This window comes from Tricharina praecox, assembly GCF_024521635.1.
Source record: "Tricharina praecox strain CBS 144465 chromosome Unknown BZA05scaffold_8, whole genome shotgun sequence".
NCBI lineage: Eukaryota > Fungi > Ascomycota > Pezizomycetes > Pezizales > Pyronemataceae > Tricharina > Tricharina praecox.
Window position 1 is genome coordinate 322,683 of NW_026250410.1, and position 26,494 is coordinate 349,176.

Here is a 26,494-nt window from a genome sequence, read left to right on the forward strand (position 1 = left end):
TTTCCAATAGCTTTCCAAATGCTTTTGGATTCTTCTTGGGCCCCGCGGTAGTCTTGAACTGATATCCTCTTAATCTATTTTTCCATTAGCATTCCTCTGATCATCGCAGCCGTGCATGGGAACGTGAAGAACATGCCTCGGCCCACCGCCCGTCTGCTTCGGCATCTCGTTCTCGTACGCCATAGCAAACATCCGACAATCCTCCTCGAACGTGCCATCTGCAATACTCTTCCGGACAGCATCGAAGAACAATTCCGTCACGTGGATATTATGAAGCTGCAACAGCACCCACGCCGTCATCTCCTTCGCCGCGAGTAGATGACACACGTACGCCCTATGATGCCGCCTGCAAGCATAGCAATTGCACCCCTCTACCAACGGCTTTGTATCCGTCTTCATCTCCTCTGATCCAGCCCACATATCTCTCGCCAGCGGCTTCCTCTTCCCCTCCTCGCCGCCTTCCACCTTCCCGGGAAACTCAAACTCGAGCGAAAAACCCGCATCCGTGGCCTCGGTCGGAAATACAAGCGAGAATAAATCGACGCCCCTTGCAATTGCCTGTAAGAGGATATGCGGCGTCGCCGGATCATCCATCGCAAATCTCGGCAAGCCCTCAAGCTCGCTGGGCATATCCGGTACGAGAGTCGAGTTGTAGAAAGCTAGGCCAGCAAGACGAGTGCTCATCTCCTCGGCGATGGATTGAATATAAAGCCGCTGCTGCTCGATCTCGATCGGGAGAATCGGCGCAAATATCGGTGTCCTACTACCCTCTGTTATGCGCAGTAGGGTCTCGAGCCAGAGCTCGGTGCGGTCTACCATCTTCGGCATGCGGTTCTTCCCCGCCTTCTTTGCAGGTATGTCTGCCAGTCCAATTACAGCATCTGGCTGGAGATGTGACAGGCAAGAGATGTAATCGTTGACTTCCAGCTCGCGGAAGCCAACGGATGTGAGCATCGATATCGAGTGGTCGGTATTCGTAGCTGGTGCCGGAACCGGCGGACATCTTCTTGCAGCCAGGAACAACAGTGAGGAAGATGGCTGACCCGTGAAAGCGCGCAGCGGACCGGGGAACTGAAACGCGGGAGATCCAGGAATGCCCTTCTCGATAACTGCTCTCGGGCACTCACTCGTCAGACCGACCACCCAAACATTGCTATGGAATAGGAAGGAAACACACAATCCTCCAGCGCAGCATAAACCCCCCTAATATCCGTATGATCCCTCAAATTATCGTGCGAAAGATGCGGCACCACGCCGCGCGACGTTGGCGCAAGAAACGCCGGCGTATCGATCTGCACATTCCTCGCTACCAGTCTTCCCAGGCGCGCGCCGTGGGCTGTGGCCGTGGCCGTGGCTGTACTCGGAAGCAGGCGGAACGAAAACATCTCCGAATTGGCAAGCTCGTATTCTGGCGGCGGTGCGGAGGATTCTGCTTCCATCATCAATTTTTGCAGAAGCGTTCCGTTCCGGGCAGGGCAGGGCGTGTGGCGGATCACTCGAAACGCGGGGCAGCAGCACTAGCTAACTAACTAGCTTAGCGCAGCAGGTGAGAGCTCGACTAACTAACTAACGACCGGGTAAACGGCGCATCTGGTCGAACGTCCGCGATCCCCGTCACCCGTCTGTCTTGCCCGCCAACTATATACACCACCAATCCACGAAGCTCCGGCCGGCATCACCACACCGTCCCCCGCGTCCCCCCGTCTCCCAACCTACCATCAAACACAGAAAACCCCGCCAAAATGGCAATCCTTGGCTGGGCCGCCTTCGGTACATACCTCCCCCCCAGTCTTGTGTCCATCCACACCCCCGCCTAACGAACCTACGAACAGGTGCCGCCGTCCGCATGTGGCAGCTCGGAATCGAGATGCGCCCGCTCGTGCACAAGAGCACGGCAATCGGCTATCCGATCTTTGCCAGCATCGGCGGCGCATTCGGCTACTACCTTGAGGGTGTCGAGGATCGGCAGAAGAAGCTGCTCGAGGACCGGAAGGCCAGGCTGCTGGCGAAGCGGGCACGACATGCTGGACGGGACGAGACGGAGGCTGGGGCTGGGACTGGCGATAAGGTTCTTGCGTTTTAAGTGCGATTGTTGTTGGGAAGAGGGGTGGTTACATATGATATGCTCTTGCTTTTCGGGCTTTCGTCAATTGCACAGGGCGGTAGGGAATGAATGGCTAGAAAGGACAGACAGAACCTCGTATTTTGCTCCGAAATATCAAGGTCTACAAACTACTCGCGACTTCTCCACAATCATCTGGTATCCTTCGCTCTTGCTGTGCAGGCAAAACAATAACACAGGTATCAAAATTACATCGCAAACAACACAACCCGCTGAGCCACTGCCCCGTCTAAAACTCAATCCTCCAATCCTGGGTGATGGGAGCCCTGGGATCTCTAACGGTCGCCACATTGGCCTTCCCGTCTTTGCCCTTGATGACGGCGACATCCGCCTCCCAAGTCTTGCCATCCACCTCGACCGTGACATTCTTCTTTGCCAGCCATTCATCGCTGACACCAACGATCATAACCTTCTCTACGCGGACATCCTTCATGGTGGTCTCAAAAGCCGCAGCCTTGGATGGGTCAAGGTGGAGATTGCCGCATGCCAGAGACTGCCCGTTGAAGATGAAGGAGCGGTGGATATACGCACCGTCCCTGTCCGCAAACGTCTCGCCGTCATCGATGTAGAGAACACCACCGGCAACACCCTGTTCAGCTTGTTAGCAAGATTCTAGGTATACATAACAAATCAAGCTTACCTGGAGATTGAGGTTGATCACGAGCGTGTAAGGATCGAATTTCATCAGGCTAGAGCTCCGCCTGTGCCTATCCTTCCTTGGGATGATGTGTCCACCCCTCATCAAGAGCGGGATAGTATCCAACGGCGCAGGGACAGTCTTGTAGCCTTTGCCCTGGTACAGGGTTTGGTTGAAGTAATCATAGTACGGCTCATTGTCGGGAAGGTAAATGTCAACCGACTGGGCACCCTCATTGACAACGGGCTTTACGAGAAGCCCCGAGTCACCGAGGAATAGCTGGTCGTCGATTGCGAAACCAGCTTCGTCATCAGGGAACATGACGAAGTGGGGGCGGACGACTGGCATTCCTTCGAAACTGGCACGGTGGAATGCAGTGTACCAAACCGGCAGAAGAGAGTACCTCAGCTGGATGGCCGAGCGGACAATGGAGCGGTAGGGCTCGTCCATGAGGTAGGGCTCCCTGCGCTTGGCGTCGATGTGGGCGTGGCCACGGAAGAATGGGTAGAATGCCCCGGACTGGTACCACCTGGTGAACAGCTCCTTTGAGGGGTTGCCGAAGAAGCCACCAACATCCGCTCCAGCGAAAGGCATGCCGGCGATACCCTGGTTCAGAATCATGGGGAAGGCTTGCGCAAGGTGGCTCCAGTCGGCCAAGTTGTCACCGGTCCACATGGCAGCACTCCTCTGGCTTCCGGCGAAGAAACTGCGAGTCAGGACGAAAGGTCTCTTCTCGTTCCCCTTGCCCTCCCGCTCGACCATTCCCTCATAGGTAGCATTATGGTAGCGCAGTCCGTAAAGATTGTGGACATCGCGGTGCTCCCAGTTCTCGTGGTGGAGGTTGTCCTTGGGCATGGTGGTTTCTGGTCCGTTGAAAACGGAAGGCTCGTTCATGTCGTTCCAGATGTGCATGTTCTTGGTCGCATAAGGGAACACCTTGAGGTTGAAAAGATTCTTCCACCACTTGACAGCTGCCGGGTTGAAGCCATCGATCCAGTGGGAAGATCCAGGCCAACACCATCCATCGTAGGATTTGTCGCCGTTCTTGTCTTTTACAGCCAATCCCTGTTCGTCCATCTGCTTGCTGACCTCGTACCCCTTCTCATTCTTGATATGAGGATCGATGATGGCGACAAGCTTTCGTTCCCTCTTGGCCAACTGGTCCTGCATCGAAACGGGGTCGCTGAAGGTCAAGGGATCCCAAGTGAAGTACTTCTTGCCGTCGGTGTATTCGATATCCAGCCAGATGACATCATAGGGAATATCAAACTTGTCAAACTTCCGATCCACGTCCTTAACATCGTCTTGCGAGACATAATTCCATCTACACTGGTGGTAGGCAAGGGAGAAGACAGGTGGAAGAGTAGTGTATCCGGTGAGTGCACCGTACTGCTCGTACAAGTATCCAGCAGTTGGGCCTGGCAAAACGAACACATCAAGAAGGCCACCCTCGGAAAACCAATGAGTGTGGGTACTGCGTTTCTCGGTAGACAGGGCTTTGGGATTCGGGTGGCTCTTGGTGATATCGATCCAAGTTTCGGCAGCGTTGAGCCAGAATACTCCGACGGTAGAGCCCTTCTTCTGCGCCTGCATGAACGGAATGGATCCGTAGAGGGTCATCGGCGAATTGGTCTCGTACTCGAAGACGTCTGCATTGTACAGCCGGTATGGTTCATCATAGTTGCCTTCGCCGCCACGGGTCTCCTTGAGAGCAAGACTAGAGGCGTGCTCGGGAATGCCGTACACGTGCTCGTAACCAGGGAAGGTAATATCCAACCCGACGGACTCGGGACCTGCACATAGGTCAATACGCGGCGATACAGCGAACGGGAACGTGTTACCAACCTCGGGGCTTAGAGTCGGTGTTGCCACCGAAGGTCTCATCCCACCAGGTGCTGTCGTCCTCCCCATTCTCTCCTTCCACCTTCTCCCTCTGGGGCCTCCAGTGCTCAACATTCATGAGGTTACGCCCATTGAGCACAATATAAGGTTCGCCGTTCCTCAGGAAAGTAAGCTTGAACGGCTTATGCTCGATAATTGCCCGAAAATCGCCAAAACCGTAGGTAACCGTACTCTCCGTTCCCTTCGTATCGAGCTCGGCCTTGGCAAATACATTCTTCCCGCCGACCAGCACCCACTTCTCAGCCTCATTGTAACGTTCTTTCCTCGCCTTACTCCCACCCCGCAGCTCAATCTCCCCTTTCTGACGCTTCGCTTCATCGACCGAGACTCGTGCAACGCCGTCTTCCAAGAACGAGATAGTAAGCGGCAATTCGACCTTCCCACCATCCTTCTCGCCCACAGATTTCCACAGTTTTCCCGTCAACACGCCATCTGCGAGTTTGACACTATCCGCCTCGAGCTCGTATGGCGATGCCCACGACGGGCCCGCGGCCGACGCTTCGTCTGCGAGAGCGCGGTTTCTCTGGCAGAATCCTGATTGTAAACACGTCTTGAAGTCGCCATGCTTAACTGCGGTCGTGAGTTCGAGGACCGAGAGTAGCAGCACTAGAAGGGTGGCCTGCCGCCGCATCGGAGCTGTAGAATGTCCCAGGCTTTTCAGGGTTTCCTGAGACGATAAGAAGTTGAGAGGGCCGAGACAACTGAGGTAATGGTAATCGGGCTGCTTCGGAGTTGGGGAAGCTCGAGTTCGTCGGTAGAATTGGGATATCAAAAAGAAGTTCAGCCGTGGTGTTTGGCCGGCCGAAGAATGTACCTGAATGAATAGCTCTCTCTTGCAGCAAGGTGTTCAAATGTTCCCTCGATAGCTTTCGGCTTAGCCGCCATGCTGTACGCCGCTAACCGCAAAAAATCAGAACCCCTGCAGATGGCCGATGCTGACTTCAGAGTTAAGGTTGCTTACCCGGAGAAGCTGAGCTGAGCTATGCTGTGTCTGGAGGTGGGGTTCATCCGCCACTTTTGTTGCTTCTTTCCCAGATTGATAAGCCATCCATTTCTTACCTATGATGTGATTGTGTAAAACTCGCGACACTCCTCAATCTCCATAATCAAACTCCTTCAAACACCAATATACGAGAAACGAAACCCGACTTCTTCAAAATGTCCATGGATAGTGTGAAGCACGTAATACTGGTGCGTTCACTCCACTCACTCGCCCCCGAGTTATACTACGTATAGTGGCTCACACCTTTCAGGTTCTCTCCGGCAAAGGCGGCGTTGGAAAATCCTCAGTAACCGTTCAACTCGCTCTCTCCCTCGCACGTGCCGGCCATAAAGTCGGAGTTCTCGATGTCGACCTGACGGGTCCCAACATCCCACGGATGTTCAACGTCGAGGGCGAAAAGGTCACGCAGGGAGCGCACGGATGGGTCCCGGTTCCTGTGGGCGGGAAGGCTGAGGAGGGGAAAGGCTCGATATGCTGTATGAGTCTGGGGTTCCTACTGCGTGATCGTGGTGATAGTGTTGTCTGGAGGGGTCCCAAAAAGACGGCCATGGTTAGGCAGTTTATGACGGATGTCATTTGGGGGGAGCTGGACTATCTTCTGATTGATACGCCGCCGGGTATATTCCATCCAGAAAGAGTGAAAGAGGAGCTGGTACTAACAGGTAGGAAGGCACGAGCGATGAACACATTTCCCTAGCGGAGCAAATGCGCACCGTAAATCCCGACGGTGCTGTTATCGTCACTACGCCCCAAGCCGTTGCCACCGCGGACGTACGCAAGGAGATCAATTTTTGCAAGAAAGTCGGTCTGGAAATCCTAGGTGTGGTCGAGAACATGAGTGGATTCGTATGCCCGCATTGCAGCGAGTGCACGAACGTGTTTTCGTCTGGAGGAGGAAAGACTATGGCGGAGCAGTTCTCGGTGGAGTTCTTTGGCGCCGTGCCGATTGACCCGTCATTCAACCTCATGATCGAAAGTCAGTCATCGGGAGAAGGGAGGAAGACGCCGCTGGTGGAGCAGTATGGAAAGTCAAAGTTGTGCCCGATATTCAAGGAAATCACGGATGGGCTTGTAGCGAAGGTCAACCCGTAGTTACAAAGATGGTGGCTTGATGTTAGACGGGCATGAGCTGGGGCGTACGGTGTTTGGAATTTGGATTGTCATGTTTACTATGTGGGGAAGTAGAGATACCTTTTCCATATGCGCATCATCTGGTGAATAGGTACATGCATGTGTACAATCGGGAGCGTGCAGCTCAGTCCGCTCGATGTAGCACAAGCTTCAATCCCCGCCATACTCCACCGACGTCATCCATCCCTCTTCCGAACCTTCATCCACCACGCTCTGCCATGCCGCCTACGCAAAACTTTCTCCAGTCCTTCCTCCATACCAGTCGCACCACCCTCGTCGCAGCGACCAAAACCACCAACATCCTCCCAATCGTAATTGGCAATGAATCCGCCGGTTAGCCAGCCATCTCCCCACCCTTCAGCATACCCACTAACCTTCCATGCAGACCTAGACTCGTTCGCTTCCTCCCTCCTCTACGCCTACCTCACACCTACCCGTCCGCAACCCATTCCTTTTCTCGCCATCCCCCGCGCCGACCTCTCCCTCCGTCCCGAATTCCTGCACCTCTTCCACGAACTCTCGCTGTCTCCTTCCGACATCCTCTGTGCGGACGACACTCCGAGCTTCCACTCGGTCCCTCCCTCGGCGCTCCACCTGCACCTCGTCGACCACAACGTCCCGACACTCCCGCTGCCCGGTTCACAAGTTGTGGGAATAATCGACCACCATGACGACGAGGGTCATTTCCCGTCGGCGTCACCGCGGGTGATCGAGAAGTGCGGATCCTGCTCCTCGCTCGTGATCCGCACGTTCCTCGCACAATCCCAACTCCGCAAAGCCGATGAACAATCGCAGATCGCGCGCTTGGCCCTCGCAGCTGTACTCATCGATACAACCGACATGACGCAGAAGGTTACGGAGATCGATGAGGCGGTGGTGCAGACGCTGCTGGGAATGCTGCCAAAGGACTGGGACAGGAAGGCATTTTATCAGGGCGTGTCGCAGGCGAAGAAGGATGTCGGGAGCCTGCCGCTGAGGGATCTGCTCAGGAAGGACTATAAGGAGTGGGCTGAAGCGAACGTGTGCAAGATCGGCATCGCGAGCGTCGTAATGGGCCTAAAATGGATGTGCTCCCGCGAGGAGAACAATACTGTGTTCATGAACTGTCTCAAGTCCTATGCCGGCGAGAAAGGACTGGATGTACTGGGCGTTATGACTACAGATGGGGAGGGCGATGAGTTCCACAGGGAGCTGCTGCTGTGGGGAATGAGTGATGTGGGGAAGGAATGTGTGCAGCGGTTTGAGAACGGCGCAGATGACGCGGGGTTGAGTTTAGGGAAGTGGGGGGATGGAGAATTGGATTTGGTGCCAGAGCGCAAGGCATGGACGCAAGGGAATCTGGCTATGAGTCGGAAGCAGGTTGCCCCGTTCCTCAGGGAGTGTGCCAGAGGGAGGAATGATACCAACAAAGCGAGAGCCAAGGTTTAAGGCAGTAGACCAAGTAGAAATTTGAAGATGAGCCTTGGGCAATCACACGAGATCACCTGAAGAAGTTCGGCTCATGTGACCCTGTGCCGGTATTAGTGAACACTCGTATATGGAACCGCGGTCAATTGAGAGTCGCCCAAAAACCCATAGAGAAAGCTTAATGAAATCGATGCACGTAACTCACCAAAACTAGTACGTTCGACAAAGTACTCGCACATCTAGAGGACAGCAACGGAGAGAGAGAGAGAACATAAATTCCCAAATCTAACACGGCTGAGTGCAATATGAAACAAGAAAATGGAAACAAACCTCCGGAGTGTATTCATCGTTCAACACTACCAAGCATTAGACGCCTAGTAATCTATCATACAGGAATATCTTGTCTACAGTAGTATGAGTACATCCACCACACCTACGCCCACCAAATCTCCACCAAATACCAAAAGACAGACCGACAGACAGACAATTCACTCTCTTGGTGCAAATCAAATGAAGCAGAACAGAACAACGCAAACAAAACGGCAAACGTCATCGCATAAAGGGTTCAATGTTGTAAAAACTAACGCAAAGTAAAGAAAAAAAAGTCCCTTTAATCAACCGTCCCAGGAGCCAGCAGTCGGGCCTGCAGGTAACATTTGTCAGGCCATATGCCGCCGAGATCGAAGGTGTTGGTGGAGAGATTAATGTATGGTATGCAAAAACCACCATCCGAAAGCAAGCCGAACGTGTAAGGGAAACAGGGAAACAACGCCGCGCTCAGTATCGAAGTAGTACACAGTTAAAAGAGGGCGGGCTTGCTGGGAGAGAGCCGGATCTCGTTGCCTGTCCAGTAAATCAGTATGGCGTCCTAAAAGCAAAAGTACGTCATGGATGGCAACTAACTCTTCCTGTTCAAAGCATTCTTCTCGTACGCCCATAGGTTGCTGGGAGTAACACTACTGTTACCGACAGTCTTGGGGCTGGCATTCCTGGGAGATCCCCACACAGGGCGTCCACCCATACGGAGGGGGCTGCCCATCGGCTTTGGGCTGGGCGAGTCCATTGAGAATGAGGAAATTCCAGACATTCCCAAGCTGGAGTTGCCAAAGGTGGAGTTACCCAAGGCGGAGTTACCCAAGGCGGAGTTGCCCAAGGAGGAGTTGCCAAAGCCCGAGTTACCCGGAGCCGCCTTGCGCGTCAACGTCGGCGATGTATTCGTGGGAATTGGCGTAGCATTGCGGGAGGTAGGAGTCTTGGAGTAACGAGGAGGCGTCGCAAATTTTTCGGGAGACGCGGCAGCGGCGCTGAGAGGCGTATCGGGATTGAGGCCCAACAGCTTACGTTGTCCAGGCGTCATCGAGATGTCGGTAAACTCATCGGCTGGCTTCAGCAGCTTCTTGAGCATAGCGTAGGTGTTCCAGAGAAAGAGGAGGCGCAACCCCCAGAAAGCGTAGGCGCCGTAGGTGAGCACAATCGCGGGGAAGATGGACGCCAACGAGGTCGCAGACTCACTACAATGGGTTAGTTACTGATTGAAAGCAATACACATTGTGGAGACAGGCGCACTTGGTGAGCAGGAATTTGGGAGCCACAAACGAAGCGACGAAAGCAGCCATGTTGTAGGTGACCACCATGAAGCTGGCATCGGTAAAGGTATTCTCGGCGATCCTTTTGGTGACCTTGTCTATTTCTGGGTGCCTCCAGGTACCAGTGGGGGTGATTGGCGTGGAGGGCGCCGAAGTGAATCTCGGTGTCGTTGGTGTTGTTGGAGCGCGTAAAGCCATGATGTTGTGCGAGGTGAAGTGTGTCTGTGTGGCAGCAGGTGAGAAAGCGAGAAGTAGTAGTGGCAGTAAGTGTTGTGAGAGGAAACGGAGTAAGTGAGCTGGATGGAGCTGAGGTGTGAAGTGTGTGTTGGTGTAGAGTCGTGTGGGAGGTTCGTGACAAGGAGGGAATTTGTTTGGGTGGGAACCCTGTCGGACTTTGTCTTGGCTCTTGGAAGCGTGACCAGAACGATGCTTATCATTATTCTTTGCCGATGCTCACTAGCCTGTGCTCACTAGCCGCCCCCCCCCCACCGCACTGCGCTCAACATCCCGCTTAACGGGCGAATGCCTGCGACCTTAGACGCCGGTTAATTGCCTAGGGATCTTCTTGATTAGCAAAGGCGATGAGGTAGGTGGCAGAAGGTGGTCACTAGGTGGCAGAAGGTGGTCACTAGGTGGCAGAAGGTGGTAGGCGGTGAGGCCACCGCAACTTCGAGCAGATTCACCACCATAGAAGAAGAGGGATCTCAGCTTTCTTCTCTTTGCAGAATCAACAACCCCACCGACAAAATAAACTCCACAATCATGATCGATGGATTTGAGCTCGCGCTCGAATTCAATGTCGTCTCCTACACTCTAATCGCCCTTCTCGTTGGCATCCTCGTGCTTCCCGTCGTGCTCGCGAAGGATCCAGATATCCACCCTTACGCACTCTACCGTCAATCCACGGTCGCTCCGTCCGTACCTTTCGCTCTTCTTTCTAATTGGAGATTGTTCTAATTGCTTCGTTCAGTGTCCGAAACCCCAAGGAGTCCGCCATCCACCGTTCTCTGCACACTCCTCTCGGCTACCCTCTCGTCTCGGGTCTTGGACTTCCAAGCGCGCAGAAGTACTCGACGCGTAGCGGTGATATTCGCGACATCTGGAAGCTTGCGATCGAGAAGGGCAATGGGAAACTGCTGTCGGTCAAAGGTAGCACTATCGAGGAGCATGACATCAGTGAGCCCCCCGCGCTACTCCCCGCTAAATGTCTCAGAACTAACGTCAGGCCCAAGATGATCTCACGAAGGAAATACACTCACTCGGTTTATACCTGTCGCAAATCGGAGCGAAGAGGGTCGCGGTCCATCTTCCCAATGACACCGAGAATCTTGTTGCTACTTTTGGTATGTAATGGGATATCCCAGTCTCGTCTGAGCACAGTGTTGACCTGGCATGTCAGCTTGTGCGTTCTACAATATCCCCCTCGTCATTCTTCCGTTCGAACCGCAGCCAAAGGATGCCCCGAAAATCAGTGAACTTTTGCAACGCGCCTCGCCGGATGTCTTGATCGCGCAGGGTGGACAACTGCCACTTGAGGAGTTTAAGGGAACTGGCCTTAAGCAAGTTATCTTGGTCGTCGAGAAGGCGTCTCAGCATCTTGGGTGGGGCGGACCCATGGGCGAAATCAAATGTGTTCAGTACGACGAGGTGGTGGCTAAGGCTGCCGTGCCCATTGATGACCTTAAGCTCGATCTCGACGCGCCTGCGGTTATCATCTTTGGTCCCAAGATTGCCGGAAAGATTGATATGGTTGAGTTCAGCCACAGGGTAAGTTCGATGTCCATTCTAGACATGACACCAACGCTGATATGGTTGCTAGAATATCATTGCCGGCGTCGCGTCCCAATCCGTTGTCCTCCCTAAGGCAGAGAAGTATTCGCCAGAAGACGTTTTCCTTCCCGTCGACACGCTTTCGGACCTGTACACTCGCATTCACACCTATGTCGCCTTGTCTTCTGGATCCTTGGTGGCTCTAAACCCTATCGGTGGAAAGCACGCAAACGTCGAACTAGCATGCAAGGCCGTCAAGCCCACCATTATCTGCGTCTCACCAGAGGCTCTATTGGCCATCCAACGCAAAACTCGAGGCACCATGATGGAGATGTGGCACAACTTGATTCACTGGTTCCAACTACGCACGCTAAAAGACCAAGGCCGGATCCCCCAGGGTACCTTTTTCACCAGGCTCAATGACTACGAGCGTCCTCAAGTGGGCGGAAACCTTCGCCTGGTCTTTGTTGCCGAGGGCGGAGGCGATGTTGCATCACAAGCACTCAATTCCATGGATCTTTCCGATCTTCGGGTGTTCTTCAAATCGAAGGTTGTGTACGGTCTCAAGCACCACAGGGTAGCTGGCCCCGTGGCACAGTGCAACGTCTACGACTACCGCGTTCAATATCCCCTACGGTTGCCCAACAGGAGCAAACAAATCGAGAGATTCTGCGCGCATTTTGGACCCGTCACGCCCGGACTCGAGATCAAGCTGAAGGATGCCCAAGGCTACACGGCTGACGGCCCCGAAGGCCCCAAGGGAGAGGTGATTGTGTCCGGGCTGCCCGTGGCTGGTGCGAGGGAAGCAGCTTTGGGCTTTGTTGGTAAATGGGAGCCGGAAGGTGTGTTGAGTTATGCATAGGCGGTTAGCTTGTTTGTTTGTTTGAGGATCGACATTTCATTAACGAATTCGTGGTAGCCAGTATATCCTAGTGGCTACATTTTTTGTGTTAGACAGATGTCATCTTTCTTTTTACGTTCTCGATAAGTGGCTCGATGCTGGGTACTACATGCCAAAATGACTGCACGGATAAATACTTGAAGTTTGCCTCCCAGGCTTTGATCGTGAGCTGTTATAAACAATTCATGTACCTGCCTAAATCCTGGATTCAGGGCCAAGGGCTCAGGGCTGCCGTGAATCTGCCCATGCATTCGATCAGTCATTCGCAGCTGTCTGAGCTGCTGACTGGACCTCTAAGCGCTGGAGCATTTATCATCTGCGTGAGCAGGCATTCGGCTCCAAGCTCCAAGCTCAGCAGAAGAAGCAGTAGCAGCTCCCTCTTACTCTATGTTTGTGTCCCAAGTACCAAGTCGAAATCCCCTGCTGGGAAACGCAGAGGTCACGGTAGCCATCATTCGGGTAGGTACTCACTCTATTATCCAGAAGCTTTCTGCAGGTGACATGTGTGAAGCACTCTACGGATCCCATGGTCTGGATGTAGAATAAAATCAAAATCACGGCCATGGCAGAAGAAAGCATCATATCCCATTCAGGTATCCCGCTCCCAGCGTCGGTTCCGAGTAAAACAAATCTTTAATCTCAGCTCCGGCCATACGGGCAGTGGCTGGCTGACCAAATGAATGGATTAACCTGAGTGCCTATTCAACCCTCCAAGCTATCCTAACCAAGCCGCTCCCAGCCTCAAACACGCGGTCAAAAAACACAAATCGAGCTCCTGACCGCTTTTCCACTTTCCCCGCCTCATCACGATTGACACCCCGCTTTTCGTCGCGTTCCGACCTATCTAGGCCGTTGTGGACGAGAGCTGATTGTTTGGCCGCTTTCCCCACCCAATTGTTGCGGCTCTCTCCGTTGATAGCGTTTCTGGTTCTGGGACTCGCTCTCTCTCTTAGCTGCCTTTACCACGTCGATAAGTAGGGTGCGTTGGACGCTTTCAACTACTCTCCTCGACAAACCCCCCCTCCTAAAGAAAACCCACCTTACTCGTCTTCCCTCTGTCTTACCGATCCCCGATTCTCCTGGCCCTTTACCGCTTTGTCTAGAGATTTCATTCGCTCCCCGAAACGGCACACCCGCCCGCCCGAACTGCAATCTTGCTCACAAACGCGGACGCCCCAACCTGTCGAGACTATCCACTATCTCCTAAGCTTCGCTTTTGACTTCGATCAAAGCCCCAGAACAAAGTTGGAACACCAGGCTGGCCTTTGAACGGGCCTGGAACTTACAAAGTGCTCCATCTAGCTACTCACTTTAGCTCTCTACTCGCGACCGCTGTCCCCGGTCAAAGCTCGTGCAAACTCCCCAAGTCCTCACGCCTCAAGCAACCCCGACCGACCTTTACGTCTGGCTTCTTCCCGACTTTTTAGATCACACGGTTCTAGCGGTCGTCATAGCTGTGCTCCCACCTCTCGACTAAACACGGTCTAGAGGTGAGCGAGGTTCAAAAGCAGTAGCGTTGCCGACATCCCGCCACAGGCCGCCCTCCCCTCCCCCAAACATCGTCCTGGCAACCAGACGACCTCACGCCGACATCTCGTCCTCCAGTGAAAACGAGATTGAATCTCCGCCGACGCCACCTTTGCTGCTACACAGATCCCGAGGCTCCTCCGCGAACCCCACCATCGCCACCCCATCCCAATCCTCCTCAGAATCTCCGGGAAACAACAGGTATAAACGCAGACGGACCTCCGCTTATAGTGCAGGAGGACCATCTCCCGCCACGCCAGCTTTCGCAACGCCTAATCCCACTTCCTCCTCCAACATGAGACTTGAGAACAATGGAGTAACTTCCAACTCTCAGTCGTCAAATGCGCCCGGAGTTGCCAGTAACAATGGACTCGTCGGCAGCAATGGAGCACTCAAGCCGGCTGCATCGGAGATCCACAGCAATGGCTCTGCTGTGAGGAATGGGATGGCGGGAAAGCTGGACAGCGCGGGGATGGCGTGTAGGGCGGCTCCGATGCGGAGCGACTACTTTGGACACGACCGGGAGGAGGTCACCAGAATTTTGATTCAGGCGTTGGGGGATCTAGGCTACGCTAAGGCAGCGATCACGCTAGAAGACGAGAGCGAGTACACGCTGGAAAGTCCGTACGTATCGAGCTTCCGCCATGCTGTGCTCAAAGGAGACTGGAACAACGCGGAAAAGCTGCTGGAAGGGATGGAGATCCACCAGGATGCTGACACCAATGTGAGCTTCACGCGTTAGACGGGTGGGACGGACGAAACAATACCAGATAGCTAATCTTTTGCGAAGGCCCTACTGTTCTACCTTCGACAGCAAAAGTTTCTGGAGCTCTTGGAGATGAGAGATGTCTCGAATGCGTTATATGTATTACGCACCGAACTCACACCACTCGGCCACAGTAGCGAGAGGGTGCACTTCCTGTCGAGGTACGAGTCTCCGGTGGCTGGTTCGCGTCTTGTATCGGTGGGCTGACAGTGAAAACCTTCAGTTTAATGATGTGCTTAACAGCCGACGATGTCAAACAACAAGCGAACTGGGACGGTGCTCTTGGGATATCACGTCAACACCTCTTATCCGAACTGTCAAGTCCGTCGATCTACTGCTGCACCAAAGGGTCGCTTGTATAACTGGTTTCTAACGATCGTGCAGAGTTTATATCGCCGGCAATAATGATTCCTGAACACCGATTGGCATCATTATTGCAGCAGGTCAAGAAAACGCAGATAGCAAACTGCTTGTACCACAACACGTCGAACCCGCCGTCGCTATACTCAGATCACACCTGCGACCGGAATCAATTTCCGTTACTGACGATACAAACACTTTCCGATCACACGGACGAAGTTTACTGTGTCAAATTTTCGCATGATGGAACAAAAATGGCTTCGGCAAGCAAAGATAAGACTATCATCATCTGGGACGTCAAGGTATGAATAGTCAGTTGAAAAGGGTGTTGCTGGGATGGTTCTGACCGGTCTGCAGAGCTTTATGCCGCTGTGCGTTTTGGAGGGACACACCAAGGACGTGACATACGTAGAATGGTCGCCAGCCGACACTCGACTGGTCAGTTGTTCTCGAGACAAGACTGCAAGGCTGTGGGACATAACGGTATGATATTGAACTCTGATTAAAATCCCCGAAATGCGGAACATGTGTTGATCAGTGGTCTGGTGTTTAGGAAGGAATCTGCATCAAAACCATGTCGGAATTCACAGAACCCGTCTCTTCGGTAACATGGGCGCCTGATGGCCAAACATTCATCACGGGGGGCATGGACGAGTACATGATCTCATGGGATGCCCAAGGAGAGAGACTCTACCGAGCATCCGCGCCACGAACCTACGACCTTGAGATCACCGCCGATGGTTCGAAGATTGTTACAGTGTGTATCAATGACCAGCTACACGTGTACGACTTCCACAATTGGAAGAATCAGCGTAGCTACAGTTTAGGGAGTCGGCTCACTGGGCTCGAGACGACAAAGGACTCACGATATGCCATTGTGAATACGGCCGCACGAGAGGTCATACTGGTGGATCTGGAGAATGGCAGGGTGATACAGAGATATAGCGGACAGGTGCAGGATCAATGGGTCATTCGAGGCTGTCTAGGCGGCGCCAATGAGAATTTTGTGCTCTCGGGCAGCGAAGGTTAGTTTGATCGAATGCCCGTCGTATGAGGATCGGTACTGATGCGGACAGACTCCAATATCTACGTGTGGCATAAGCAGAACGGCCAGCTGGTGGAGAAGTTGGCGGGTCACACTGGCACAGTCAACTGTGTTGCATGGAATCCGTCCAATGCCCAGATGTTTGCCTCCGCGGGAGATGACCGGACGATACGGATGTAAGATTTGCCGTCTTATCTCCGAGTTGTCCCTTTTACTGACGAGCCAATCTAGATGGTCACGAGCAGCACGACCACAGACCAAAGGAAAGATGAAGAATATTATCGACACGTGGGCGTAGTGAACTACTCGCCATGTCGGACTATCGCCTTCACCGTACATAGTCTCGTTTCCATCCTGCATTTGCCGTTGGTTTTTTCCTTTCCTTAAATGCTTCTAATTCTCTGGAGAGAGAAAGGGGTTTGGGCTTCACTGGGAAGGTGGTTTTTTTGCTTGTGTTTTTATTTACTTTTGTTTCCTTTTACCTCTACTTTTCGATTGTTCTTGGACTAGTTATTTGTTGAGACGGAGTGCAGAGGGAATCGGGTTTGAGCTTTTGTTTTCGCTTGCTTACTTCTTACTGCGGCAGACAATTCTAACCATCTCGTGGGTTTTTTCATACTATTTTTCCGTTCTCTTCTCATTGGTACTGCTTACTTCTCGCAAGTGGTTTACGTGTGCGTAGATTTCATTTTCTTCGTCTCAATATGGGATTACTAGCCGGAGAGGCAGTGGATGGAGGGAAATCGGATAGGTAGCATATAATTTACGGCGATTGTCCGTCAGTTCATGAGCTCTCACCCACGCATGGCGACATGGCGGCATGGGCCCCATAATTTATGCTATCTATCTGCACCTTTATGTCATTACCCGGAAACCTCCGGCCAGTTGCGGGGCAGAAACCTTTGTACTCTACATGGAGTACGGTAGATAGAACACTTTACTTCCGAGCAAAGGTCTAAAATGCCCTCACATACACTAGAAAGATGGAACGCATGATATCTACCCTCGGTGATGCCAAATGGCCTCGTCAGTGCCATACCCACCTCACCACCAACTGTATCTAACGCGTCAACGCAAAACGGCAATAGTCATAAATGTTATTGGCTCGCCATGAGTGCACTCATTTACTTTGCTATTGGAATTGATTGACTCACCACTGAATACTAGCTTAAAAGTCAATAAGTTATTTATCGATAGACTACATAAAAAAGGAAATAGAAAAAGCGCTTACTTTTGATCTCTTTCTTTCTGTCGAGCCCTTGCTGCAGGGCTGGCTGACCGTGCATGCTTGCCTTTTATGAGATGTCCTAGCTTACATATAAAACGCTCTCTTCCCCCCACTACTCCACCTCGTCTATCGTCACTAGGTACTGGAACACAAGCACATTACAAACCATGGGACATCTTGTTACTGTCGCCACATGGTATATATACTTTTCCATGTTATGTTATGTATGTGTGTAGGGCGCTGATGAACAAACGGGTAGTTCGTTGAACCAATGGGCCCTCGACTTCGAAGGAAATGCAGACCGTATCATCGAGAGCATTCGTATCGCGAAGCAGCGGGGCGCGAAACTGAGAGTGGGGCCTGAGCTGGAGATCACGTATGCCCCGCCCCTCTCGAGCTGATATTACGTGGGGAGCATCGGTGGGCTGATGAAGGATGCGGGCAGAGGTTATGGATGCCTTGACCACTTTCTTGAGGGTTCGTGAGTCAGAGAGGGGAAGGCGGGAAGTGGGAGAGGAAAATGTGCTGATGGTGGATACTGCACAGGTGATACTTACCTCCACTCGTGGGAGATGCTCGGGCGTATCCTGACGCATGAGGACTGTCAGGACATTCTGCTGGACATCGGGATGTACGCACTGCTTCCCCACCCCTCGTCAATCTCCCGCGTCTCATTGGAATAGGCCAGTCCGCCACAAAGGCGTCCGCTACAATAGCCGTATAATCGCTCTGAACAAGCGGATCCTCTTGATCCGGCCCAAACTCTTCCTCGCCAACGACGGCAACTACCGGGAGATGCGCTACTTCACACCGTGGAACCGTCCGCGCTACGTCGAGCAGTTTCAAGAGTTCAACCTCCCGCCCGTGATGGCCGAGATCATTGGCGACTCTCTGCCGCCGATTGGAGACGCGGCGATTAGCGCGCTTGATACATGTATCGCGGCCGAAACCTGCGAAGAGCTGTTCACACCTCGTGCTCCGCATGTGGAGATGGCGCTGGACGGGATTGAGATCCTGACGAATTCCTCGGGCAGTCATCATGAGCTCAGGAAGCTTAACAAGCGGATCCAGCTGATGACCAATGCTACCGGCATTTGTGGCGGTGTCTACCTGTATGCCAACCAGCAGGGCTGCGATGGCGATAGGTTGTACTATGACGGCTGTGCGATGATCGGCGTGAACGGGAAGATCGTGGCCCAGGGATCGCAGTTTTCGCTGCAGGATGTGGAGGTTGTCACTGCGACTGTGGATCTAGAGGAGGTGAGGAGTTATCGCTACCAGCCTTCTAGGGGAATGCAAGCGATAGACACGAAGCCGTATCCCCGTGTCAAGGCGGAGATAAAGCTGGGTAAGGATGGGGAGAATGAGGATCTTGCTATCGGTCCCACGCCGGAGATCGAGGTGAGGTACCACAAGCCCGAGGAGGAGATAGCACTCGGCCCTGCGTGCTGGCTGTGGGACTACCTGCGGCGCTGCGGGGGTGTATCTGGGTACTTCCTTCCTCTCAGCGGCGGAATCGACAGCTGCGCTACAGCGACAATAGTCTATTCTATGTGCCGTCTTGTCGTAGCGGACTGCGCAGCCGGCGACGAAACTGTTCTCAGCGATGTCCGCCGGATCTGTGGTGAAGCACCAGACTCCACTTGGGTCCCCGCCACGCCGCAAGAGCTCGCCGGGCGGATCTTCCACACCTCCTTCATGGGCACCGAAAACAGCAGCGCCGAGACACGGGCCCGCGCAAAGGACCTTGCGGAAGTAATCGGCGCCTACCATGTAGACCTGAACATGGACTCGGTGGTCAGTGCGGTCCGCAGCCTGTTCAGCTTCGTCACCGGCAAGACCCCAGTGTTCCGGGTTCACGGCGGCTCAAAAACCGAGAACCTCGCGCTCCAGAATATCCAAGCACGCCTGCGAATGGTCCTTGCATACATGTTTGCGCAGCTGCTCCCCTGGGTCCGCGGGAACGCCGGCGGCCTGCTGGTCCTGGGTTCCGCAAACGTCGACGAGTCACTGCGCGGGTACCTGACCAAATACGACTGCTCCTCGGCGGACATCAACCCAATCGGCGGCATCTCCAAGACGGACCTAAAATCGTTCATCGCGTACGCGCGCGACGAGTTCCAGCTGCCGATCCTGCACGACTTCATCACCGCGGTGCCGACGGCCGAGCTCGAGCCCATCACGCAGAACTACGTGCAGAGCGACGAGGCCGATATGGGCTTCACGTACGACGAGCTCTCGATCTTCGGCAAGCTCCGGAAGAACCACAAACTGGGACCGTGGGGCGCGTTCGAAAAGTTGCTGCACGAGTGGAGCGGGAAAATGAGCCCCCGACAGATCGCGGATAAGACGAGGAACTTCTTTTGGTTCTATGCTATCAATAGACACAAGATGACGACTATCACCCCCGCGTACCATGCTGAGGCGTACTCGCCGGACGATAATAGGTACGCTCGTTCACATATATACCACCTCTCTTGCGCGGCCGATGCTAATACTAACAACGTCGGACAGGTTCGATCTGCGACCGTTCTTGTACCCCGCGTTCAGCTGGCCGTACAAGAAGATCGAGGCAGCTGTGGCGCGGATGGCGGCGGCGGCGGAGATTGCAGAGAGTGCGGAGGGCAAAGGGAAGACGGACGACGGTAAAAAGGATGTATAGCATTTGGGTCATGAGATGTCATTCATAGAAGCGAGTGATAGTTAAGTACTAAGTCATCGTACATACCACACGACCATCAACACGCGGCCATCGTGCAGAGCGACCGATCAGAGTAAAACTTACAGTGACACGTTTCCACTGAGATAGTTACCATCTGCTGGTGTTTCAACTTTCGGGGCTATAAGTAACTGGGGATATCTGTGCGCGCATCTGGCATGCATCTCCCCATTGCATCCCCGCCGCACCTGCGGCACCAACGCCCTGCTTGAATTTCAGACACGCTTTAGCATTCAAAAACCCGTATACAGGTACCTAGGCGGTCTTGAACTCTTGAGAAGTCATCTCCCGTCCTTGGTTACCGGTATAGTAGTGGTAGCCCCCCACCTCCACCCCCGTTCATCTACCATTTTCCCAGTGATTTTCCGCGGATGTACAATACACACAGTAGGTAGCAAAATGTGGAGTGCGATTAATGCCGAAGGTCTCCAGTAGTACTAACGCTGGGGTTTAAATCCAGCAGGCTTGGAGAATACGGATCTAATTTTGTATTTGATTTTTTTTTCTTGGTCAATTCTACGGTATCGAAATTTCGAAAGAGCATACGCAGTGTTGGATGATACGCACACTAGAAAGCTGGAAAGACTACTGCGGTTCTTCTGAATACCAAATGTTACGCACTTTTCGGAATACTGGAGACCTACCAGACCAGACAACTACCAGACACCTACCGTATACGGTATTCGCACAACAACGTAGTGCGGAGAAAACGCTGTCATGCTAATCACGTAGTTCCCAGACTGTATGATAGTAAACGTACCCCGACAATCGTCCTACGGAGGAAATGCCGTGCTGAGCTGAGCAGACTTCACCGTCCACTGACTCCGGTGTGGATACGGTATGCATAGAAATCCTGTAGTTTCACGAATACGTGCTGTGAGTAAGCGAGTAAGAGAGTAAGACGTGCTGTACGCAATGTTCAAGCAAACATTTGCGAAATTGTGTAATGCAGGAAGTACCGTAGGCCTATGGAATAAATACTGTATCTGTAAAGGAAACTACATACCTATGATACGAATTGAGTTGGCCACAGTACTCTAGAGCTGCCGAGTGACAGTCCCTGCGGAATTGAGCCCATATCAATCCATATCCACCCATATCAATCCATCTCAATCTATCTCCTCCCATATCCACCCATATCGATCCATATTAATCCATATCCACCGAAGGAGACTGCATGAAAAGCCTTTGCAGTGCCTGCACTATGTACCTACGTAAACTTTAAAGTGCCTTGTGTGGCGGTGTGAAGGAGGAGCTGTCAGCGAGAGGTGAAAGCGGAGGAGGAATTGTCGGCGAGACGAGGAAATTGCGAGAGGAGGAGGAGATGTCTGCGAGAGGAGGAGGAGCTATCAGCGACAGGATGAGCTATACATCAGTCACACACCCAAAACGAGTGATTACCCCACAGTATGTCTACACATTCCGGGCCCCATGGGCTTGGTCCAGACGGACGGACTATCGCGCATCTTATGTAAAAATCCATAGCGCGTATTGTAATCTGTGCCCTATTATCGTATACCGTACTTTAAGTTTATCCGCACCACTGCCACTTCAACCCCGAAAACCCGACGATAGCTCCAAAAGCCTCGTCCCGTCTCCTGCCCATGCGCGTCAACTCGACCGTTTCCTCCGTCTCCTCACCCATGCCCATCCCTTCCATCCCATCCACCCCGCCCTCCCCCGCCGGCGTGGGCAAAAACACCAATTTCAAACCCTCCGCGCCGACCAGCCTACTTCCCGCCCCATCGCTGACCTTCGCGATCTCAACCAGGTCCTTCCACTGTTTCTCCCAGTGGATCTGGCGCTTACCGTGGCCCTCGAAGCGCACGCCGTCGGGTGCGACAACCAAGTTCCCGCGCTGGCGCTTATGGTGGCACGAGTACATAGCGATGTTTTCCGCACCGTCGAGCGGCGAGGCGCCGAACGAGTGGGTGCTCCGAAACGATGCCTCGCTGCCGCGATCGCTGTCGCCCTCCTCCCCAACGCCCTCCCCCACGCCCTCGTCTTCCTCGTCAAGCTTCCGGTAGATGAGCCGCTCCCGGTTCGTTTGCGCCTCCAGCCGCAGCTCAGCAAACGCCCACTCGGCATGCGTTGGCACGCCCCAGAAGGCCCATTTCACGGGCGAAACGAGGTATCTATACTTCGGATAGTGGCTCGCGATTGGCCAAGCGCCGAAGAACAGTGCGCCTAAAGCGAAGAACACGAGGCGCACGCAGAGTTCTCTATCGCCGATAGCGGCGACGAGGAAAACGGAAAAGAAGAAGATCAGTGCGAGCATTGTTGCGCGAGGTGCGTGCCACTCCGTGAAATTATTGAATACTTCCAGCATGTTGGCCACATCGCTGAGTTGGAGCTGGGCCCAAGGGCCAAGATCCGATTCGAGCGCCGAAAGGACGGCGGAGGGCCCCGAGTGGCTGAGCATTTGGTTTAGTTTTTGGGCTGCTATGGTGCGGCCCTGCGCCTGGGCTGTGGCTCTGCGGAGGCTGGAAACGGTCGTCGGGATGAAGTAGTTCTTCAAGGTGCTGAGGATCATGTAGCCCAGCTAGTTTTTCTCTGATAAGTTGCAGGTCGTGATGGGATATGGAAGATACGTACAGCGAAGGAGACGATCTGCGAGTATTGCCACAGAATGCAGTAGAGGATGGCCCAGCGGGCGGTCTCGTACGGGTCTTTCCATCGATAGACATCGCGTACATGGATCAACCAGTGCTGCCAAGGTTGCGAGGCAATAAAGATGCGTTCGATGTGGCAGCGGAGACGGTCGACAGTCAGTGGCTCCGGAGGCTGGTTCCAGTCTTCAATGTATTGCGAGGTAACATCTTGGGTCATGTAGATAAGGTACTGTGATTCATCGTAACGGTTTTATCAGAATCATCGCCAAATCGCACACACACTCGCAGAAAGAAAGAAAACAAATTCAAAGCAAAAGATTGTTTTTCACTGAACATACGCAGCAGCAGCGGCAACGGGACTGTCGGACTCACCTGACCTAGCCACAAAAGGTAGTCCACCTGTTCAACGCCCAGCTCGTCCCTAACGACCTCTCCGTCTTTGTCTCTGATCAAGAACTCGCTCTTGTGCGGAAAATCCCTTCTCCGATGCGGCACCACATGGACTCTCTTGATATGCCTGCCCATGACCACGCCCATGCGCATATTCCGCATCTGGACCTCGAGATCCTCGATGGACTTGTCAGCCAGTACTGCGCCCTGGACATCATCGTAGTGCAGTGCAGATTCCTTGCGCTCATGCGCCTTGACGAAGGCCGAGTGTGCCGAGTGTGGCACGTGCGGAGTATTCAAGTCCGAGACCTGCTCGGCGATGGTTGAGGTCAATGCCTCCTTTATCGCTGTTCGCGGATGCGTCACGAACGAGGCAAGTTTTGTCTTGCGGCTGCCCTTGTGCGAGGAGGTGACCTCGTCGTCGTCATCCTCTGCTTCGTCGTCGCCCGCAGCCTCGTCGGGGTGCCGGCGGGGATGCACATTCCGCTTTATGGCCTCTTTGGTTTTGTTCTTGAGCCGTGCGAGCTTTTGGGTTGTCATGGGAGGGATCCCGGCCGTAAAGATGTTTTCGTGGTCTCTTGGATCGTCACTCGGGTGGGCCTCCTTCGGTGAAGTGGGGCCGTTGTCGGCCGCTGTGCATGACAGCGGAGGTGCGAACGACTCGTTAAGGACGGGAAAGGTGGGCGCCGCGACGATCGGTTGTCGCTCGCGATTGAGGTTGTCGTAGTGGCTTGGTGCAGCATCGCCGTCTGGCGATGACGAGGCCGGGGGTGTGAGCTGACCCCAGCCTGCTTCTGGGAGGGTGTCATCGGTTTTGTGGGTCCCCTGTGAGGGTACATCTGGTGGTGCGTTCATGACGTTTCGCCGCGCCCTCGCCGAGCGAATGTCAATCAATCTCGATTTGGCAAAGACAAGACAAGGGAGGGGATATTCGGAATGGAGAGCGGTGGAGTATTATGTGTCGTGGTTATGGGCAATAATGGAAAAAAGTAACTGGAGTGGAGCTCGATATCGATGGAACGTCTCTGGGGTGGAATAATACAAGACGTGGTATGCACCTATGGGCAGCGGCAATGAGGTCACTGCTGCAGGCAATCACAAGTGACGTAGCAAGGTTGACGTATCTGCTTCATTATCGATCGCTCGGCCTTCGAGTCAGCAGTCATGATGCATACCTCCATCCTCCGGGTCTGCCGGCCGCACTTTCACTGTCGAGCCTGCAAATACTATTTTATCCATTGCCTTCCTTTTTAGGCGAGCGTTAAAGGCGAAGTGTCTACCTTGGAAAGTCGCCTCCATCCGTGGCTAAGAAAGCTCCTGGACATTGGCAAAGATTGCGATGACAGTCCATTTTCTCGTTTCCTGGCGAGCTTCACTGCTTTAGCTACCACACAAGTTCTGGCGTCGCTCATTCTTTGGGTTACGATGTGGCTGAACAATAGCGGCGATAGCCGTTTGATTATCTCGATAGGTACCCGCAATACCAGCCTCAATCAAACTCGCTCCTCCGGGACTTAAACAGCCCTATCACGTTCCATCCATAACCTCCCTGCTGTTGTAGATCACCGTAATAGTTTAGCGATCTCTACGTCTCCGGCAAGTAGCTTGATTGGGTTCCGTAGTGTAGAATAAACGTAAATCCTACGTTTTGACTTGACTTGGCGACTCCTGCACAAGATGGGGCCTTCTAGCTCTGAGAAACTGTATCATATGTATCGATTATGGCGTAGTGGGATAAATATTATCGACATCGTGGCCGGCACGCCGCACCACCGCACCACCGCACCACCGCACCACCGCACCAAAGTAGCCAGTGTGTTCAGACCAAAGTTATCCTTGACCCTTATCAGAGTCGCCAACGTTCACGAGGTTATTCCATTTTCCTTTATGTTGACAATAGTTAGTCTCAAACTTCCTATAATTTCCGTCACTAGAAACCCCCACCGACTTACAATGTCAAAGTTATGCTGTTACTTCGAGGAAAACTCGGGAAAATCGAAGCATGTGTACAGCGGGTATGTAAGAGGAAAGGCGTGGAGTGGGAGCTCAAAGTAGTCGAAGTTTGCCAACGGGATTGCTCGTTCGGGAGTTGCCTAAGTAGACGTATCTAGGTGGTTAGCTGGAAGCCGTAGACGAGGACAGCAAACCCACTCAGGGATACCCGAGCAAACGGCTTGGTTGAACTGGGTGGTAGGAATAGCCAAGTTGAAGCAAACGAGGCTGGAGTACTCAACATTTGTAGGGAGCGGAATGCCAAGGAAAAAGACCTCGGCGGAGATGCGGGGATGTTGGGAAGTGGGGATGCGGGGATGCAAAGGACCAATAGCATGACGGGAGAAATATCTGAGATGTTCTTCACGAGACAGCTCACAGACTTCGTATCGTCATTTAGTCCTTCGGCCCATCCCATTCGTCCCATTCGTCCCAGCGCGGGGCGGATGTCCAGAAAAGCAGGTAGGACATCGATTAATGGTTGAAGCCAGCCATTCTTTCCCTGATACTTGGCACCCATCTGGGACAACGACTGCTACCTGTTCTATATACTCGTGAGGGTGAAATATGGCCCCGTGGTGGGAAGTGGAGGAAGCTGTACCGTAGTCGCCTGGAGCTTGTACCTATCTACCGAGGTAGTCTGAATCCACCACCAATACAGCCATTCTGAATATCACTGGCACTCAGACGTTTAGTCATGACTCTTGACTACCTACCGATGGAAGTGCTCGTGATTGAGAGTAGTTTGAGGATGGAGATGGTGGAGATGATGGAGATGGTGGAGATGGTGGAGATGGTGGGTGGGTAGTGCGGGGTGACTACTTCACCCCAACTTCAAGCACTCGAGTCTGGAGTAACCAGGCTGCGGCGAGCAGCAAGCGGACTCATCGCGATGGATGGATGGATTGGATGTCTACCCAGTTCCATGGATAAGCCATAGCCGTGGCCGTGGGAAAAGGCGACCGAGTGTGTGCTAGTTACCGATGGCTGAGATGGTGGAGTTGAGTGTTGGGTGTTGAGAGTTGGTTGTTGGTTGTTGAGTGCTGAGTGCTGAGTGCTGAGTCGTGGGAGGGGTCGTGAGAGGGGAAGGTGAGGGGCAGTTACCGTCGTTGTCGTCGTTGTCATCGTCGTGGACTCGTAGTGGGCATAAGCCCCACTCCCCACAGGAGGGGAACGATATCTATATGACCACCACCATTCCAAGAGCACCATTCCAAGAGCACCATTCCAAGAGCCCGGTACTATTATGCAAGCGGCCCATTCGGGAATCCAACGTTCCCCACCCAGCACATAGCTCGTCCTGTCCGTTTTGAGGCACGAAGAGAACGGCTTGCCAAGATCGGCCGCCTCGGATCTCTGTAGGATGTATGTGCCAGATGGTGAGCATGCGGCCAAG

The 26,494-nt window shown here is 53.3% G+C and overlaps 10 protein-coding genes across 10 annotated transcripts; 6 read left to right on the top strand and 4 right to left on the bottom strand.

The window, feature by feature from the left end:
* Positions 1–69: 69 nt before the first annotated feature.
* Positions 70–1,385, bottom strand: BZA05DRAFT_335561 (tRNA-guanine(15) transglycosylase-like protein; the record flags this gene model as incomplete). The annotated part of the gene is made up of 2 exons (XM_051480772.1): positions 70–1,109; positions 1,178–1,385. 2 exons carry the CDS (start codon positions 1,383–1,385, stop codon positions 70–72), a joined length of 1,248 nt encoding a protein of 415 aa, XP_051340691.1.
* A 204-nt stretch (positions 1,386–1,589) lies between these two features.
* On the top strand, positions 1,590–2,206 carry BZA05DRAFT_393473 (NADH2 dehydrogenase 14K chain). Its single transcript, XM_051483218.1, has 2 exons — positions 1,590–1,770; positions 1,833–2,206. The coding sequence occupies exons 1-2, from the start codon at positions 1,743–1,745 to the stop codon at positions 2,081–2,083; spliced, it is 279 nt and encodes a 92-aa protein (XP_051340692.1). The 5' UTR covers positions 1,590–1,742; the 3' UTR covers positions 2,084–2,206.
* Position 2,207: 1 nt separating this feature from the next.
* Positions 2,208–5,519, bottom strand: BZA05DRAFT_429542 (glycosyl hydrolases family 31-domain-containing protein). The gene is made up of 3 exons (XM_051486134.1): positions 4,605–5,519; positions 2,763–4,552; positions 2,208–2,711 (listed from the first exon to the last, which is right to left on the bottom strand). The coding sequence occupies exons 1-3, from the start codon at positions 5,290–5,292 to the stop codon at positions 2,352–2,354; spliced, it is 2,838 nt and encodes a 945-aa protein (XP_051340693.1). The 5' UTR covers positions 5,293–5,519; the 3' UTR covers positions 2,208–2,351.
* Positions 5,520–5,662: 143 nt separating this feature from the next.
* On the top strand, positions 5,663–6,871 carry BZA05DRAFT_393476 (P-loop containing nucleoside triphosphate hydrolase protein). Its single transcript, XM_051483219.1, has 3 exons — positions 5,663–5,852; positions 5,915–6,281; positions 6,335–6,871. Exons 1-3 carry the CDS (start codon positions 5,820–5,822, stop codon positions 6,754–6,756), a joined length of 822 nt encoding a protein of 273 aa, XP_051340694.1. The 5' UTR covers positions 5,663–5,819; the 3' UTR covers positions 6,757–6,871.
* Positions 6,872–7,013: 142 nt separating this feature from the next.
* BZA05DRAFT_335152 (uncharacterized protein) lies at positions 7,014–8,223 on the top strand (the record flags this gene model as incomplete). Its single annotated transcript, XM_051480750.1, has 2 exons — positions 7,014–7,128; positions 7,181–8,223. 2 exons carry the CDS (start codon positions 7,014–7,016, stop codon positions 8,221–8,223), a joined length of 1,158 nt encoding a protein of 385 aa, XP_051340695.1.
* Positions 8,224–9,001: 778 nt separating this feature from the next.
* Positions 9,002–9,986, bottom strand: BZA05DRAFT_443712 (uncharacterized protein; the record flags this gene model as incomplete). The annotated part of the gene is made up of 3 exons (XM_051486864.1): positions 9,002–9,045; positions 9,106–9,713; positions 9,769–9,986. 3 exons carry the CDS (start codon positions 9,984–9,986, stop codon positions 9,002–9,004), a joined length of 870 nt encoding a protein of 289 aa, XP_051340696.1.
* A 281-nt stretch (positions 9,987–10,267) lies between these two features.
* On the top strand, positions 10,268–12,665 carry BZA05DRAFT_371362 (uncharacterized protein). Its single transcript, XM_051481675.1, has 5 exons — positions 10,268–10,702; positions 10,759–10,964; positions 11,021–11,131; positions 11,188–11,555; positions 11,608–12,665. The coding sequence occupies exons 1-5, from the start codon at positions 10,551–10,553 to the stop codon at positions 12,418–12,420; spliced, it is 1,650 nt and encodes a 549-aa protein (XP_051340697.1). The 5' UTR covers positions 10,268–10,550; the 3' UTR covers positions 12,421–12,665.
* Positions 12,666–14,281: 1,616 nt separating this feature from the next.
* On the top strand, positions 14,282–16,337 carry BZA05DRAFT_424965 (WD40-repeat-containing domain protein; the record flags this gene model as incomplete). Its single annotated transcript, XM_051485937.1, has 7 exons — positions 14,282–14,710; positions 14,777–14,913; positions 14,976–15,073; positions 15,137–15,414; positions 15,470–15,595; positions 15,666–16,137; positions 16,189–16,337. The coding sequence occupies 7 exons, from the start codon at positions 14,282–14,284 to the stop codon at positions 16,335–16,337; spliced, it is 1,689 nt and encodes a 562-aa protein (XP_051340698.1).
* Positions 16,338–17,412: 1,075 nt separating this feature from the next.
* BZA05DRAFT_393489 (uncharacterized protein) lies at positions 17,413–20,119 on the top strand. The gene is made up of 6 exons (XM_051483220.1): positions 17,413–17,581; positions 17,645–17,761; positions 17,831–17,862; positions 17,932–18,016; positions 18,069–19,832; positions 19,900–20,119. The coding sequence occupies exons 1-6, from the start codon at positions 17,553–17,555 to the stop codon at positions 20,045–20,047; spliced, it is 2,175 nt and encodes a 724-aa protein (XP_051340699.1). The 5' UTR covers positions 17,413–17,552; the 3' UTR covers positions 20,048–20,119.
* Positions 20,120–21,635: 1,516 nt separating this feature from the next.
* On the bottom strand, positions 21,636–23,961 carry BZA05DRAFT_443716 (uncharacterized protein; the record flags this gene model as incomplete). Its single annotated transcript, XM_051486865.1, has 3 exons — positions 21,636–22,646; positions 22,700–22,945; positions 23,089–23,961. 3 exons carry the CDS (start codon positions 23,959–23,961, stop codon positions 21,636–21,638), a joined length of 2,130 nt encoding a protein of 709 aa, XP_051340700.1.
* Positions 23,962–26,494: the final 2,533 nt, after the last annotated feature.

Coding starts and splice junctions, on each gene's coding strand:
- BZA05DRAFT_429542 (XM_051486134.1), bottom strand. CDS start 5,292: ATGCGGCGGCAGGCCACCCTTCTAGTGCTGCTACTCTCGGTCCTCGAA. Junction 4,553..4,604: donor CACCGACTCTAAGCCCCGAG/GTTGGTAACACG, acceptor ACCTATGTGCAG/GTCCCGAGTCCGTCGGGTTG. Junction 2,712..2,762: donor TGATCAACCTCAATCTCCAG/GTAAGCTTGATT, acceptor CAAGCTGAACAG/GGTGTTGCCGGTGGTGTTCT.
- BZA05DRAFT_393476 (XM_051483219.1), top strand. CDS start 5,820: ATGTCCATGGATAGTGTGAAGCACGTAATACTG. Junction 5,853..5,914: donor GTGTGAAGCACGTAATACTG/GTGCGTTCACTC, acceptor CACACCTTTCAG/GTTCTCTCCGGCAAAGGCGG. Junction 6,282..6,334: donor TCTGATTGATACGCCGCCGG/GTATATTCCATC, acceptor ACAGGTAGGAAG/GCACGAGCGATGAACACATT.
- BZA05DRAFT_393489 (XM_051483220.1), top strand. CDS start 17,553: ATGGGACATCTTGTTACTGTCGCCACATG. Junction 17,863..17,931: donor CCTTGACCACTTTCTTGAGG/GTTCGTGAGTCA, acceptor GATACTGCACAG/GTGATACTTACCTCCACTCG. Junction 18,017..18,068: donor ATTCTGCTGGACATCGGGAT/GTACGCACTGCT, acceptor TCATTGGAATAG/GCCAGTCCGCCACAAAGGCG.
- BZA05DRAFT_393473 (XM_051483218.1), top strand. CDS start 1,743: ATGGCAATCCTTGGCTGGGCCGCCTTCG. Junction 1,771..1,832: donor CCTTGGCTGGGCCGCCTTCG/GTACATACCTCC, acceptor ACCTACGAACAG/GTGCCGCCGTCCGCATGTGG.
- BZA05DRAFT_371362 (XM_051481675.1), top strand. CDS start 10,551: ATGATCGATGGATTTGAGCTCGCGCTCGAATTCAATGTCGTCTCCTAC. Junction 10,965..11,020: donor TATCGAGGAGCATGACATCA/GTGAGCCCCCCG, acceptor GTCAGGCCCAAG/ATGATCTCACGAAGGAAATA. Junction 11,132..11,187: donor GAATCTTGTTGCTACTTTTG/GTATGTAATGGG, acceptor CTGGCATGTCAG/CTTGTGCGTTCTACAATATC.